Source organism: Pseudochaenichthys georgianus, chromosome 6 (genome assembly GCF_902827115.2).
Source record: "Pseudochaenichthys georgianus chromosome 6, fPseGeo1.2, whole genome shotgun sequence".
Classification (NCBI taxonomy): Eukaryota; Metazoa; Chordata; class Actinopteri; order Perciformes; family Channichthyidae; genus Pseudochaenichthys; species Pseudochaenichthys georgianus.
Window position 1 is genome coordinate 3,105,643 of NC_047508.1, and position 16,170 is coordinate 3,121,812.

The 16,170-nt window shown below is 47.3% G+C and overlaps 1 protein-coding gene across 4 annotated transcripts in view; it reads right to left on the minus strand.

Annotated features, from left to right (window-relative positions):
• The window catches only part of exoc3l1 (exocyst complex component 3-like 1), a 65,602-nt gene extending 49,432 nt beyond the window's left edge, over positions 1–16,170 (minus strand). For all 4 annotated transcript variants that reach the window (XM_034085505.2, XM_071203425.1, XM_034085504.2 and 1 more), the window contains exon 1: positions 15,894–16,170. In XM_034085505.2, the coding sequence (XP_033941396.1) occupies positions 15,894–16,098 (205 nt within the window). In that variant the 5' untranslated portion in view covers positions 16,099–16,170. The remainder of the gene's footprint in view (positions 1–15,893) is intronic.

The window sequence follows — 16,170 nt, forward strand, 5'->3', positions numbered from 1 at the left end:
ACAGACATGTTTTAACTCAGGGGGTTCTCATAGACCAGGGGTGGGCAATTATTTTTCCCAGGGGGCCAAATGAGCAACTGAAAATAGTTTGGAGGGCCGGGCCAAAATGCCGAACTCAATTATGCATAATATACGTTTTATTTCTATATAAAAAGCAGTACATGGCATTGTTTTGACCGCTGGTAAGAGTGTATGTTATTATTTGGCAATTAAAAGGTGAGATTAGCTTTCAAAAACATCATTTATTCAAATAGAATTTCCAAAATGATAAACATTTTCAGTCACATTAATAACAAAGGGCATTTTGAGTTTCATATACTATTGAAACAAGGATTTTCTTAGCTTTCTAAAGACATCACATCATCTTTGTAGCCAAAATAAACAAGACATATCACTGAACTGTGTAACTGTGTAAAGAAAAGTGTCCCAGTTTTGTAGTTTTTTTGACTTTACATGCCTATATTAAACATTTAATGTTTTCAGAACTGCGCAAAAAAAAAAAAAAAGATCAAGTGTCCCATTTCACTTGTTATATTTCCACATTTTAGTGTTCTTCAGTTCTTTTTTTTTATTCAGTGTGAGAAATCCAGTCTCTGTTGAGCTTTAACAAGTCCATCAAAGTTAGGTTGAATGTCTGAGGTGGAGATGCGAAGCACAGCTGACAGATGTTCATCAGTGAGAGAGGATCTGTACCTGGATTTGGTAAACTTCATGACTGAGAATGTCTGTTCACATGTGTAGGTGGATCCAAAGAGAACCAACATCTTCTGAGCATGTCTCCTCATGTTTGGAAAGTTCTCCTCCTTGAGAGCAGAGTAGAACTCTAGCAGTGATGCTGACTTAAAGTGCTCTTTCAGTAGTGAATCAGACTGCAGGTCAATGAGTTCAAGCTGAACCTCAGTGGGTGCACTATCAACACTGCAGGTAAAGGGAGAGGAAACCAGCTGTACTTCATCCTCAACCTTTTTGAAATCTTGAAAACGCCTTGAAAATGCATCATGCAGTGCTCCTAACATGGATGCCATCAGCTGATCACCTGTGCCGGTGATCAGCTGATGGTTTGACTTCTTTCAGGGTTTTCATGTGTTCGAGATTGTTGCTGCCTAGTTGCCTTGAAATTAATTGCAATGTTGTCATGAAGGCTTTCACATGGCTATGCATTTCATGAGCAAAAAGGCCCTTGCCCTGCAGTTGTGTGTTCAGTGCATTCATCATTGCAGTCACATCAACAGCAAATGTTAAATCTGCCATCCAGTCCTTATCAGACAGCTCTGGGATGGTTTTGCCTTTCATCTCACAAAACTATTTTATCTCTGATTTCAGAACCCAAAACCTTTTCAGCACTTTGCCCAGGCTGAGCCATCTGACAGCTGTGTGGTATCTGACATCCCCATGTTCGCTCTCTTGCTCCTCCAACAGTGAAACAAACTGCCTGTGATTTAATGCTCGCGCTCTGATGAAATTAACTGTTGTAGTAACAACATCAACCACATGGCTAAGTTTTAGCACTGACTTGTACAACGCTTGCTGATGAATAATACAATGTATAAACACCAATTTCTGCTCTGCGTTGTGTTCACTCACTTTATCTTGCATTCTTTTCAAAAGCCCAACATTTTTCCCTGTCAAATTCGGACATCGTTTACCTCGGTGAACAGATCACTCCCCGTTGTGGTTCCTTTCATTGGCCGCATTGCTGCCAGCTCCAAGCTTGAAGTCGCGCGTTATCCCCCGGAGAAATATGAGCAGCTGGGCTGTGTCACGGAAGTCACAGCTCTCATCCAAAGCCAAAGAAAAAAAGTCGAAGCTTCCCACTTCACTTTGCAGCGGAAACTCCAGTTTCTCTGCGATGTCCTCCACCCTTCTCGTCACGGTGCGGCGGGACAGCGCGATGTTTTCAAACGCTTCTTTTTTCTCTGGGCATAGCAGTGCTGCAGACTCGACCATGCACTCTTTCACAAACTCCCCCTCCGAGAATGGCTTACTGTTCTGGGCGATTTTGTGGGCTATCACAAAGCTGGTTCTGGTCGCTGCATCTCTGTCTGCATGCAGCTTTGTAAAACAGCCTTGTTGTTTTTCTAGCTTTGCTAGTAAATCCGTTGATGTCCGCGCTGGTTCAGCATCAGTCAAGTTTTTGTATTTCGCGGCATGTTTCGTCTCGTAATGCCGTTTCAAATTGTACTCTTTAAACACGGCGACATGCTCCCCACAAACCAAACACACAGGTTTACCCTTGACTTAAGTAAAGAAAAAATTAGTGGTCCATATTTGTTTGAAAGTTCTGCTTTCGGCATCCACTTTCCTCTTTTTGGCATGAGCTGACATTTTCGCATTTTTCAGGGGTGACAAGGAAGGTAGACACGCATTTCACGTGCACAGTTGACGTGCACGATTGCGTGAACTGTGAGAATAAATGGGCTTCAAAATAAAAGCAATGCGGTTTTAGTCCACCCATAATATAATTAGAAAATATGTTTTATTTTCTAATTATCATGTAATCTTTCGCGGGCCGGTCAGAATCATCCCGCGGGCCGTATTTGGCCCGCGGGCCGTACAATGCCCAGGTCTGTCATAGACTCTGGTGCAGATAAAAGTTGAATGGATTGGGGGTTGGCCAAGAAGTGGAACTGTGGGGTAATTCCTTTGAAGCAACCGTTAAAGGCCTCTGCTCTGGATGGTCGGTTATTGTTTACCGTTACCCACTGTACATGCCCATTGAAATAACCGTAAATGCAACACATACTGAACACATGACTTTCCATTTATTTGACTGCTCAGCATCCACTTATTCTTGGTTACCCATGGTTAGTCAAGCACAACCCACACATAGACTGGAGATCTGGGAGAGTTAAGGGATGGGGAGAGGACTGCAAGCATTTCTGTTAGAGACAATAAGACTGGTGACAACACTCCCCATGCTAGAAGGATTGAGACCCAAGCTGTTGTTCAGATTGCATTTACAGAAATGACTGAGGCTATCCAAGTACAGGAGCAAGATTTCCCTGACAAGTCCAAGGTGCGCAATCGCTATTGGGACCTAAAGGAGGTTTTTAGTAAAGCCCGAGCCACTGACCTGCCACCACATAGGCCTAATGACTGTGCTATAAACTTGGTACCTGGCTCCCCCATTCCCAAGGGTCGCCTCTACTCTCTTTCCGGACCCGAAAGGGAGGCCATGAACAATTATATTGAGACCTCCTTGCAGGCCGGACTCATTCGCCCTTCCTCGTCACTGGCAGGAGCGGGCTTCTTTTTCGTAGACAAAAAGGATGGATCCCTCCGGCCCTGTATAGACTACAGCCCTCTGAACGCAATCACCATCAAAACCAGGTACCCTCTCCCACTCATCTCCTCCGCCTTTGAACTTTTGCAAGACGCCAACATTTTCACCAAACTGGATTTAAGGAATGCTTATCATTTGGTCATCGTTGCCCCAGTCAAATAAAGATGGACCCTGCCAAGGTCAGTGCCGTGGCCAAGTGGCCAGTTCCTGTCAACAGGAAAAAACTACAGCAGTTCCTGGGGTTTGCACATTTTTATAGACGTTTCATCAGAAATGTCAGTTCTATTGCTTCCGACTGCGTCGACTAAAAGTACATGTACTTACCTCTCATCATGTCCCTGTCAACTGTCAGGAAGACTCGCGTCTAGCTTATGGTCTAACTAACCTTATTCAACAGAAAATAAAATGGCAACAACAGGGCTTGGGAGCAGTGGTCGCTAGTGCTGCGTACCTGGACTCACATTCAGGTTCAGGTCCGGACTCAAGTCCAGAGGTTCAGGTTCAGGTCCGGACTTATAAGTCCGGACCTGAACCCATGGCTTGTGTCAAGTTGTGTGAGTAACTAAAGTGAACTTATTGTGAGCTAATTATCAATTGAAAATTAACTCATAATCAACTCAAATTCAAACTTGTCAGGTTTATTGTGCTCCCTTCCAACTTGTGTCTACATTTCTCTACAAAGTACAAATGTAAAAAAAACACTTTTTGCCACTTAGTCTACAAATGACTTATGACAGCAACTACAGTGAACTACTACAAAGTTCAAACATTTATTTCATTTACCAAACTAAAGTAACCAAACAGTCCCTGAGCTGACTGAGCCTAAATCCATAAAACGTTGCTGAAAGGTAGAGTGTAGAGTAGACTACGCATTACACTGTTACACACCTACTATATAGTATAGGCTACACTGTAGTGACTGTACAATCAGAGTGTACTGTACTGTCTGTACACCATGTCTTTTCTACAACTCTACATGTGTACATTATACAGTACATACTACATACATAGTGATGTACATACATACTGTTAGAAATTAAAATCAATGTTGATATGGCGTAATTTTGAATTAAATACACTATTTAATTTAAATCAGTTTTATTCTGAAAAAACCGGAAGTTCACACTATTTACTTACTACTTTTATTCTGAAAATTCTTCACTTCCGGTTAGCATTAGCATGTGGCGAAATGCTACGTTTTCAAACCGTGAGTCGAAGGTGAAATGACATGTGATGTTGTACACTGGGATTAGCACTCATTTATTGACGCTGAATAACGTTTATCAGGGAATGTTTAAATAACCACAGACACCAGAATATACGTAAGTGTTAGTTTTTTTGCGAGTCCAGTACCGGTTCGGCGTACCGGTACGCAGCACTAGTGGTCGCACTCGCGTTAACCGAACACCCCCCCGTCAGCCTGAGTCATTGATAAATTGTGCACTCGGCGGATAATAATGGATTATGACGGAAATGTTACAATCCTGTCCGTCAAAATGACAACGAAAAAGTCTAAAGCCACCACTGCTTGGGAGAAAGAAACGATGTGTTCTATTTCGTATATGGCTTCGCCCTCTAAGGCTATCGCTATTGGTTTATCCCTCTGCGCCCCCGCGCAGCACTGAAACACTTGTAGTCCACGCCCACCCGCTAGGTGGGCCCCACCCTCGGGCCTCCTTCCGGTATAAATAGGAAGGTGGCCCGGCAATCTTCTCCCTCTTTTCTTCAGCAACCAGCAGTTTACTGAAGCACGAGAAAGCAACAGCATGAGCAATAAAGAGTGTGTCCGTATGTGCCCTTCGTGCAATACAGGCTACATTATGAGCTATGATTTGCATCCGATATGCGCAGCCTGTCTGGGGCCAGAGCACGCGGACGCGGCTCTCAGCCAGCAGATCGCATGTCATCATTGTGTGCGTCTTCCTTCATCCGACAGGAAGCAAAGGGCGGACGCCCTAGCTGCTGCGGGTGAGGAAGACGTCTGGGGTGGGCAGGTGCCCATCCAGGACAGCCTGTTTATGGAGGCGAGTGGGGGGCAGGAGTCGGACGACTCCTTCCCCGTCTCCCTCCAGGGCTCGCCATGCGGCTCTCCCCTTCCCCCTCTTCCCTGGACGGGGGAGACGGGGTCGGAGCGAGAGTCAGAGGTGGCGGTCGAGCACGTGGTCCCCTTCTCCGTGGCCATGGCGCTACCGGCATTGGGAGGCATCATGCTGGAGCTGCCGGAAATAATCGGCAAGGCAGCAGCATGTAGAGGTCTCCCCGTTCCACGAGTACGGGAGAGGGTGGCTCTGGATGACATGGCGGGCGTGTTTTCCCGGGTGCAGACGGGCAGGAGTGATCCGATCTGGCCGCGCTTCCCCGCCATTAGGCGGTATCAGGAAGGTGCAGCGGCAAACCCGAGGAGCTTGAGGGCTCCGGTGGCCTCCCTTGTCCCCTTCACCAAGGTGGAGGGTTTCACAGATGAGGTTTTCCCAACCACCCCCGCTCTGGAACCGAGCTTAACGGCATTTTTCGGGGTAAGACAGGCCAACTTGGTCGCCGGACGGCGCCCTATGTTGGCCGACCCCAAGGACCAGTATGTCGCCCGCCAGGCTGACCGGGCGCACCAGTGTGCGTTCCAGGCGTCAGCAGCGGCAAACAACATCGCTTTGCTGACCAACTCGGTGGTGACGTTGGTCGAGCGATCCACCACCGTGGCTCCAGAGGAGTCGGAGGAGATCACTAAGGCGGCCAGCACGGCGCTGACGCTGTGCGCAGCCGTGGCGGTGTCCCAGGCGAGGATTGCGGCATGGATGACACAGATCCAGCGTCACCTCTGGTTACAGCAGGCAGCGGTCACAGAGCCAGTCAGGAAGGTCTTACTGGACGCTCCGATCAGCTCGGACGGGCTGTTCGGGCCCCAGTTCCTGACCATGGTTGATTCCATGAAGGCGGCTTCGGAGCAGGCGGAGGACATCTGCCAACACGTCGGCTGGCTCCAGCCAGCGGTGAAGCAGCAGCGACACCAGCGGGAGCAGCAGCAGCAGCAGCCATCCCGGCCACAGCGGCAGACGGACAGACACCAGCAGCAACAGCAGCCGAGGCGTCAGAATCGTCCGTCAGCGGCGGCTGGGGCACCGACCCGCACTGCACCCCAAAATCAGGGGTATTATTCCCGCTATTTTCCTATCCCGAAAAAGACAGGGGGAATGAGACCCACTTACTTCCATGTGCCATCATTCCGAAACACAGGAAATTCCTGAGGTTTTCATTCCAGGGAATAGGCCGTCTGCCGTTCGGCTATTCCCTGGCTCTTCGTACTTTTTCAAAGTGTGGAGAGACGGCGCTGCAGCCGCTACACAGAGGAGGAATGAGAGTACTTTTTTACCTGGACGACCTGCTGCTGCTGGCTCGCTCCAGGGAGGAAGCGGCTTTACAGACGGTACAACTCCGCATCTCTCAAAGCGGGGTTTCATGATCAACTGGGAAAAGAGCTGTCCTGTTCCAGCCCAGAGTATTGTTTACCTGGGGGTGGAATTGAACTCAGCCCTCATGAGAGCACGACTCTCACGGCAGAGAGTGGAAACGCTGACAGCTCTCCTTCAACGTGTCATACCGCGCAGCGTGGTGACGCTGGAAAAGTCCCCACGTCCTGTCAGAGGGGGTTCCCCTGGGCAGAGTTACGTCACACATCTCGGTGTTCACAGACGCATCTCTCTCAGGGTGGGGAGGAACGTGCATGTCACATGTTTTTCCACATAAATGTGCTGGAATTGATCTCCGTACGGAGAATAATTCAGCACTTTGCCCCGTTGCTGCGGAATCAGCATGTGTTGATTCGCACAGACAACAAAGCCGCGGCGGCCTACAGGGCAGGACACACCGCCACTCATCCCCTGAGCGTGTACACGCCTCATGATGACAGCCGGAGTGAAACGCAGCGTGTGGAGGCTTCCTCGCAGCCCTTTCGCCTCATGGGAGGCTGAGTGCCCCAGCGGCAGCGCCCGCAGCGCCACGGCGTCAGGGCTCGCTGCAGAATTCTGCTAGTTTTAACCTATCGGTTAATAAACTGCAGAGCTCGCTAATTAAGCCGGCTGCCACTAATCTGTTGATTAAGTAGACAGCAGGGCTCGCTGCAGACGCCTGCCGGTTTTAACCCCTGTTAATAACCTACAGAGCTCGCAGCATTCCTCTGTCCGAGATACGCCTCGTACACACGGCCTTAATAAACACATGAACGCCATTATAACGCTTCATGTGGGCAGCACTGCACACACCTCCATCCATCCCCTGAGCGTGTACGCGCCTCATGATGAGAGTCGGAGTGAGACGCAGCGTGTGGAGGACCCCGCCTTGGGTTGCCTCACGGGCAGCGGCGGAAGGGGCTCTGGCGTGGCTCGTCACCATGACGACCAAAAACACATCTCGAGCATGTGCGCCCGCTCTCAGAGTTTTTCTCAGAGTGGCAGCGCGCGGGTCTGATGGACAGATGGATGAGCAGGCTGATCAGCAGAAGATACGTCCTGCAGTTCGCCTCTCCCCCCCCACAGTTCAATGGGATACAGGAAACACTCCTGTCCTCCCAGAAGCTATGTCTTGCGCTCCAATCCGAGCCGCTGGATATCTCCAGGGTTCCTCAAAGGGAGGAAAATCAGGGGTTTTCACTCCCGTTATTTTTCTAATCCCGAAAAAGACTGGGGCAATGAGACATCCTCGATCTGTCAGTATTCCACATGCTGACGATCAAACAGGTGCTGGAATGTGTTCACCAGGACGACTGGTTCACTTCCACCTGAAGGATGCATACTTCCACCTGAAGGATGCACACTTCCACCTGAAGGATGCATACTTCCACCTGAAGGATGCATACTTCCACGTACCCCTCATCCCGAAACACAGGAAATTCCTGCGTTTTCTCATTTCAGGGAATATCAGACCAGACAATCGTCTGCCGTTCGGATATACCCTGGCTCCTCCCATTTGTGTGTAGAGAAGGCTGGAGCCACTACAAAGAGGAGGGATGAGAGTGTGGTTTCCTCTGGACGACCTGCTATTTGCTGGCTCGCTCCAGGGAGGAAGTCGCTTTACAGACGGTACATCTCGTATCGCATCTGTCAAAGCCTGGGTTTCATAAGAAATTGGAAGAAGATACACTCAGCCAGCAGAGCGCGGCTCTCGCGGCAGCGAGTGGAGGAACTGACAGCTCTCCTCCAGCATGTCACAACCCACACAGCCCTCTCCGTGACGCAGCTGCTCGGCGTTGGCGTCAGCTGGTCACGTGATGATCCCCCGGGGTCTCTTCCAACAGGGGGACACACCAGAGGTGGTTCATTTGCTGCAGAAGCCTGCTGTTTTAAACCTATTGGTTTATAAACTGCAGAGCTCGCGGCATTCCTCTGTCCCAGATATGCCTCCTACACACGGTCATAATAAATCCACGAGCACCGTTATAACGCCTCGTGTGGACAGCATACACATACCTCTCATCCTCTGGGCGTGTACGCGCCGCATGATGAGAGACGGAGTGAAATGCAGCGTGTGGAAACTCCCTCGCAGCCCTTTGCCTAAAAGTGTGAGGCTGTGTCGCAGGCGTATGTCTCGGTAGAGCCCCGGACAACATTAATGCGTACTCCACCAGAGGAATTCCTCCTCCACGGCTTTGCACGGAGGAATGTCAGTGGAAGATATTTGCACGGCTGCATCTTGGTCTTCCCCCTGTTCATTTATTCAATTTTATTTGAGTGATGTTTCCCTTTCCTCTATGACACACCCCGTACTAGGTGTCCTGTCAGAGTGAGTGACGTCAGGGAGCCAACTGAGCGCCTCTCTCCTGCCTCTCGGCACACAGAGAGCGGCCTTTTCCCCCTCGTAGGAGAGGGATGTTCCCCTTCCTCTAATACACTTCGTACGACGTGTCTGATTAGAGTGAGTAACGTCAGGGATCCAGCTGAGCGCTCTCCTACCTGGCTGGCGCGGAGAGAGCGGTTGTTCCCCCTCTATGATCGCAGGATAAGGTGGGACCTTCGTCTCTACTTCTCACAGCGGTCGGTATGTATTGTTCCCAGCCTTCACCCCGTCAGGAAAACAGGTATGTTTGCTATGTTCCAGGGACGGGGAGGTGCCATTACGTATGGCACAACAGGCAGGGGGGTGTTATTGAGCAGGTGTGTCTGTGCTTCTAGTGCTGGACGGACCCAGTGAGGCGCAGACTACATCATGCTTCGCCCTTAACCCAATAGCGATAGCCTTAGAGGGCGAAGCCATATACGAAATAGAACTGAGGTTACCTACTGTAACCCAGCTTCTATGAGTAATGGCGCAGCCCTCTAAGTGCGGGCCCCACTGGCTCTACGAATAGCTGAAGAAAAGTTATATTGTATGGGAGCAGATTGCCGGGCCACCTTCCTATTTATACCGGAAGGAGGCCCGAGGGTGGGGCCCACCTAGCGGGTGGGCGTGGACTACAAGTGTTTCAGTGCTGCACCGGGGCGCAGAGGGATAACCCAATAGCGATAGCCTTAGAGGGCTGCGCCATTACTCATAGAAGCTGGGTTACAGTAGGTAACCCCAGATATTTGGCCCCATTTTCGCTACAATGAGGCGGAGAAAAAAAGCGAATGCATTGTTTTATCAGAAGGGAAGCAATGTGGCCATAACACAGGTAAAAACACCACAAACCTGACCAGATAGTCTCTGCAAAACTGCATTCTTAATCATTCAACCTGTGTTTTTCATCAAATAAGGACAAGATATAATCTTATTTATTTATATATACTAAAATGACAAATTATTGGTTTTGGCTAGACTAGTTTGACTGAAATGTTCTATATAATCTGATGACTAAAAAAGACTCAACAGTTTTCATTGACAAAAAGTAGACTAAAATAGTCCGTTTTCTTTGACTAAAATAAGACTAAAATGCTCAGACTTTTATTCGACTAAATCTTGACTAAAATGTTTACTGTTTTAGTCGACTAAAATAAGACTAAAATGCTCAGACTTTTAGTCGACTAAAACTTGACTAAATAAAAACAGGATGAAGGTGACTAAATATGACTAAAACTAAAAAGAAAACATTTAACACAGGACTAAGTCTAAAACTAAATTAAAAAATAGCTGACGAAATTAACACTACTCTGCTCCCATCCTCACCATCCCAGATCCACTTCGACAGTTCGTGGTAGAGGTGGATGCCTCTAACCTCGGTGTGGGGGCAGTTCTCTCTCAGCGGGCTGCAAAGGATAATAGGCTCCATCCCTGCGCTTATCTCTCCCGTAAGTTGTCCCCAGCGGAAAGGAACTACGACGTGGGCAATCGTGAACTACTGGCAGTGAAACAAGCCTTGGAGGAGTGGAGACATTGGCTAGAGGTGGCCGCTCAGCCGTTCCTGGTATGGACAGACCATAAGAACCTCGAATACATAAAAAAGGCTAAGAGACTGAATTCACGCCAGGCTAGATGGACACTTTTTTTCAGTCGTTTTGATTTGACCTTGTCATTTAGACCTGGCTCCCAGAACACCAAGCCAGATGCCTTGTCCCGTCTGTTTGACCCTGAGCCTGCTGCCAAGGAACCAGAACCCATCCTACCACTGAACCGTGTGGTAGGAGCGGTAACTTGGCAGATAGAAAAAGAGGTGCAGCAAGCAAATGTTGAGAGCCCAGCACCTAGGGAGTGTCCGCCTAATAGGCTGTTTGTTACAGTGCCCTTACGCTCCAAGATCATTCACTGGGCTCACACGTCCTTGCTCACTTGTCATCCTGGGGTTAGAGGAACCATGTTCGCACTTAAGCAGCGTTTCTGGTGGCCGTCCATGGCTAAAGATGTTGGTGAATATGTGAATGCCTGTCCTGTTTGTGCTCGCAGCAAAACCTCTTCCATGCCTCGGGCTGGGTTGCTGCAGCCGTTGCCCATTCCTCAACGGCCCTGGTCTGACATATCCATGGACTTTGTTACTGGACTCCCGGTGTCTCAAGGTAATACCACTGTGCTAACAGTGGTAGATCGTTTTTCTAAAATGACTCATTTTATTCCATTGACCAAGCTACCCTCGGCCAAGGAAACGGCGGAAATTATGATGGTCAATGTGTTCCGGATACATGGATTTCCCAGGGATATTGTGTCAGACCGGGCCCACAGTTTGTTTCCAAGTTCTGGAAAGAGTTCTGCAGTCTCATTGGAGCCACCGCTAGCCTCTCCTCTGGGTATCACCCCCAGTCCAACAGACAAACGGAGAGATTAAATCAAGTGTTGGAGACATGTCTGAGGTGCTTGTTGGCTCAGAATCCCTCATCGTGGAGCAAGCATCTAACCTGGGTGGAATACGCCCACAATTCTCTTCCCACCTCTGCCACAGGTCTGACTCCCTTCCAGTGCGTCTTTGGCTACCAACCACCCATGTTTGCTGTGACTGAATATGAGGTTTTGGTCCCGTCTGCACATGCCCTGGTCAGACGTTGCCACCGCATCTGGGCGGCTGCCCGTCGAACCCTTCTAAGGAGTTCTTCTTGAATGAAAAGGGGGGGCTGACCGACACCGCTGGCCAGCTCCAGTGTACCAGCCTGGGCAGGTGTGGTTGTTCACGAAAGATCTACCCCTCCATGTCGCTTCAAGAAAATTAGCCCCCAGGTTTGTTGGTCCCTTTCCAATAACGAAGATTGTGAACCCTGTGTCTGTGCGCCTGCGACTCCCCAGTGCCCTGTGGGTCCACCCTACATTCCACGTTGGGAAGATCAAGCCTGTCAAGGAAAGCAGTTTGGTGCCCGCAACTAAACCTCCACCACCCCCCAGAATTGTTGAAGGTGGCCTTATTTATACAGTCAAGAAACTGCTGGCAGTCCGGAGAAGGGGACGTGGCAAGCAGTTCCTCATTGACTGGAAAGGCTATGGAGCAGAGAATAGGATGTGGATGTGGATCCCTTCTCGCTACTTTGTGGATCAGGAGTTGATCAGGGATTTCTACAGGCAACATCCTAATCTGCCTGGGCCGTCAGGAGACGTCCCTAGAGGGGGGGGTAATGTTGTGACTCGACAGATATGTTAGGTTTAGTTATGTTTTATGTTGTGTTTTGATCTTGTCACTTCCTGTTTTTATTTTGAAAGTAATCTTTCCTGTCATTCCAGATCCCACATTTCCTGCCTTTGTGTGTTTCCCGCCCGTGAGATTGCTTGGCCCTGCCCTGATTGTTTTCACCTGTGCCCATCCCCCTCACCTATATATAGCCCTGGTGTTTCTTTGTTCCTTTGTCAGTTCGTTATGTTTCATGTTGTGAGCACCTAGGCCTTTTGACTCCTGATACCTACCTTGTGATTTAGACCAAACAAACAAACATTTCCTTCTGTAATATTCAGTTAGTAAGCTAAATCTAGTACACATCTTGCGTCTTAATTTAGTATGGTGGCTTGACACATCATGATAGTTAGCATAGGTAGCATTTTCCAGTTTGTTGACAGGCACAACTTTGGGAAAAATACATCTGCAGAACCAGAAAGCAGCTGGTTTAGTTTAGTCAAACAATGAGAATTAGAGATCACTTTTGTAAGTCGATCAGCAGAACCACACCTAGCTCAGCAAACATGCAATATTGTAAAATGCTGGCTCACTTTTTATTGGATTTTAGGTTCTGCCTGAGAATCAACTTGTGATCCCTTTACATTATGATGCACACACCACTCTTGGTTTCCTGCACTAACATCAAAATATGCTTTTATGTAATAAACAAGTCATGAAGCAGAGCAGAGGGAATACTTTACACAGCAAATACATTATATGTACGGTGCATGACTATTGATGCTGTTGAATAAGGGACCTGACACTTCAGGTTTGCCTACTCATCTTAACAGTTTTCAGAGGGAAACATTTTTCAATCATAATTGGGTAAGTTTGGTACCAAATGGATTTCAAAATGTCATAGTTTTAAAATATCAAACTTAACCACAGGAAGAGGAAGTTTAGACTTGTGCCAACTGAGTTTAACAATATTCCTGTCACCACAGGAGCTTTGCATACAAGACATTTTCAGCAAATAATCCAGTGTGGTGAGACAGTTCTCCATACTGATTATGTATTGCATTATTCAGTGATTCTGTTACATCTCCGAAATGTCCTCCAGGCTCTTCCATGCTTCCACAGTTTGTTATTGTCCTACTGAGGCCATCACTGCAAAAAGAGACTGTTTTGGGCATGCTTAGCAGCAGTTTTGATATGCTGAACAGTCTGAGTGAAACATGTATCTGCACTCTAATGGAGAGCATCTTTCCTTATTTCATTTCTCATCTTTTAGTCAGCTAGACAGACAGCCGTGCAGCCATCAGTCATGTGAGAATGCCTCATTTAAACACATCTTAATTGAATATCGTGCTGGGTATTGACTCAGCAGACAGTACCCTAACCCTAACCCTAGGTCACCAGAATACAGAGATTCAGTGCCATACGTCATGTATGGTCAATCTGGAAGTTAGCATGGCAAAAGCTCCCTCCACAAAAAGCAATGGGATTTTTCCATTGGGTTTTTGAATATTGTAGAATAAAAAATATCTATGGTATACACACATTGATGATACTTACACATTTTGTTCAGCAGGATCATTTTCACATATTAACACCACTTTATGATTTTGAAGTGTAAATGCTATCGACAGAATTACAAAAGCTAGCGCTGGGCCATAAACAAACTACATCATGGTCACATGACTTCACGTCTCCACCGCTAAGCTAAAGCCGGCTAATATTCCGCGGGATGATGTTTAGTCGTCTCATTCAGCCACCTGTTAACACGTTCATATTTAAGACACATACAAAGGAAGCTTCAGACATTCACCAGTGGGATATTTACTGATATATTTTATTTTATGAAATTCTCTTCAGCTTGTGCTAACCACAAACCTTATTTGACGCGTCTAACAAAGAACACATTTATCACCGTTGACATCAAGACGAGAGAACCAGAAGTGGTTAAACTCATTTCAGGGTTCAGGAGTCATTGCTGCACCCATCTATTAAGCAGTCATTCTGTGAATGTAGGAATACTGCTAAATACTGTGATAACATTTTAGATGAAAGTGTTAAGATAACATCATTAAATCAGTGGTTGATTAAGCAGGCATGACTAAAAGTTCAGGTTTTGGTCTTGGTAGGAATAGCTACTCCTGACTGTGTGATTGTGTCGATTACACAGACAGGACTGTCTCTGTCTAGCAGGGGGTCACGGGACACTGCTATCTCCTTCCAACATTAAATCTGAGTGCTCATCATCAGCAGCTCTGCAAAACAACACACCATTGAGCCCACATTCAGGAAAGTGATGAGTCAGGTGAGCCTCTGCTGCAACAGCACAGTGAAAATCACAAGAGGACAATACAGCAGTGAGTCACTGATTATAATGGCAGGTTGGTATGGAAACCAACCGATCATCTCATGATGGTACACAGTGGAGCATTTAAGCTGGTATGATGGCCGGCCTGCTGTCAAAAAGGACTCCTGCTAGACCTACACAAACAATGCTATACATTCTTCTTTTATGCAGATACATGTTGTCTTTAAAGAGGCTCTCACCCAATTCTACATGTAGAAGAGGCCCTATGATGCTAATGTTCAGGTTCATTTCTGTATTCTGTGACATATTCACATGCTTCAATGTTCAAAAGAATAATATATTTTTCTCATACTGCTTGTGCTGCAGCACCTGTTTTCACCCTCTGTCTGAAACCAGAGCCCAGTCTGCAAGGGATGGAGATGCAAAAGATGCTGTTGAGCAATATGCTAAGAGTCAGATCCATATCTTCGGGGGTTTGACCCATATAGGAACTAAAGTTACCTTAGGATATATCGTCCTCTGCTACACCAATTAGCCAACTTGTATCAGTCCCCCCCAAAATACCTTCACTTAATTGAAATGCAATGCTAAAATGCTAGACTGTCCCTTTAAAGTCCACCATTCTCATAAAAGTCATTCCATGACAACTGGGCTTTATTTGCTGATAAAGATCATGTGATAAGACTGAAAGCTCCAGAACAGCGACTAAATGGACCTTGTAGTGATACTGTTTGAACAACTGTATGAAATTGCATTTAGTCCATCAGGACATGTTATATTCAAACTTACTGATGAACTTGTAGAGTGTACATCTCGTTGTATGTGTTCTACGGATTAAATCCTCAGCATCAACATCTCGTTGTATGTGTTCTACGGATTAAATCCTCAGCACACACACACATCTCGTTGTATGTGTTCTACGGATTAAATCCTCAGCACACACACACACACACACACACACTCCTTCCAGACATGGATCACAGACTATTACACACTCCTGTTTCCGGATGGATGTCCCCGTAGGAGTGCCACAAAAGGTTGGCCCATTTAATTACATTACTGATTATTGTGATCTCAACCGCTGTGTTCAGGGAGGAACCTCCATCACACTAAGGGTGGTTGACAAGTGCCGCTCCATGAATAAATGCATCACTCTAGTCTAAACCTAATGATTCAGTTGTTGTTTTTGAGTAGTTCAATCATTTAATCACTGTAGCCATGCACAGCTTTGTTTCATCTGTAGTAAGACACACAGTAAGAAGTGGGTGTTGGCCTTGTCAATGTTGTCAACAGTGTGTGTCTGTGCATCCAGTTACCTTCTGGTTTGTCCCGGCCATTCTTCGGATCCCCTGCAGACATTGGAGTTGAGTTTTCAGCTGCCCGTCCACCCCACAAGTCTCTGTTTCCCCGGGGACCGGCTATGAAGAGGTCCAGGGGGCAAGGCTGGCAGAGGAGGGTGAAGAAGGACAAAGATGAGACAGAAAAAAAGGAGGAAGAGGAGAGAGCGTGGAGAGAGGGCATATATCCATTCTACTGACGGCTTTCCTCTACTCCCTCACACACACTCTCTCTCCCAGACACATCCTCTGCTGA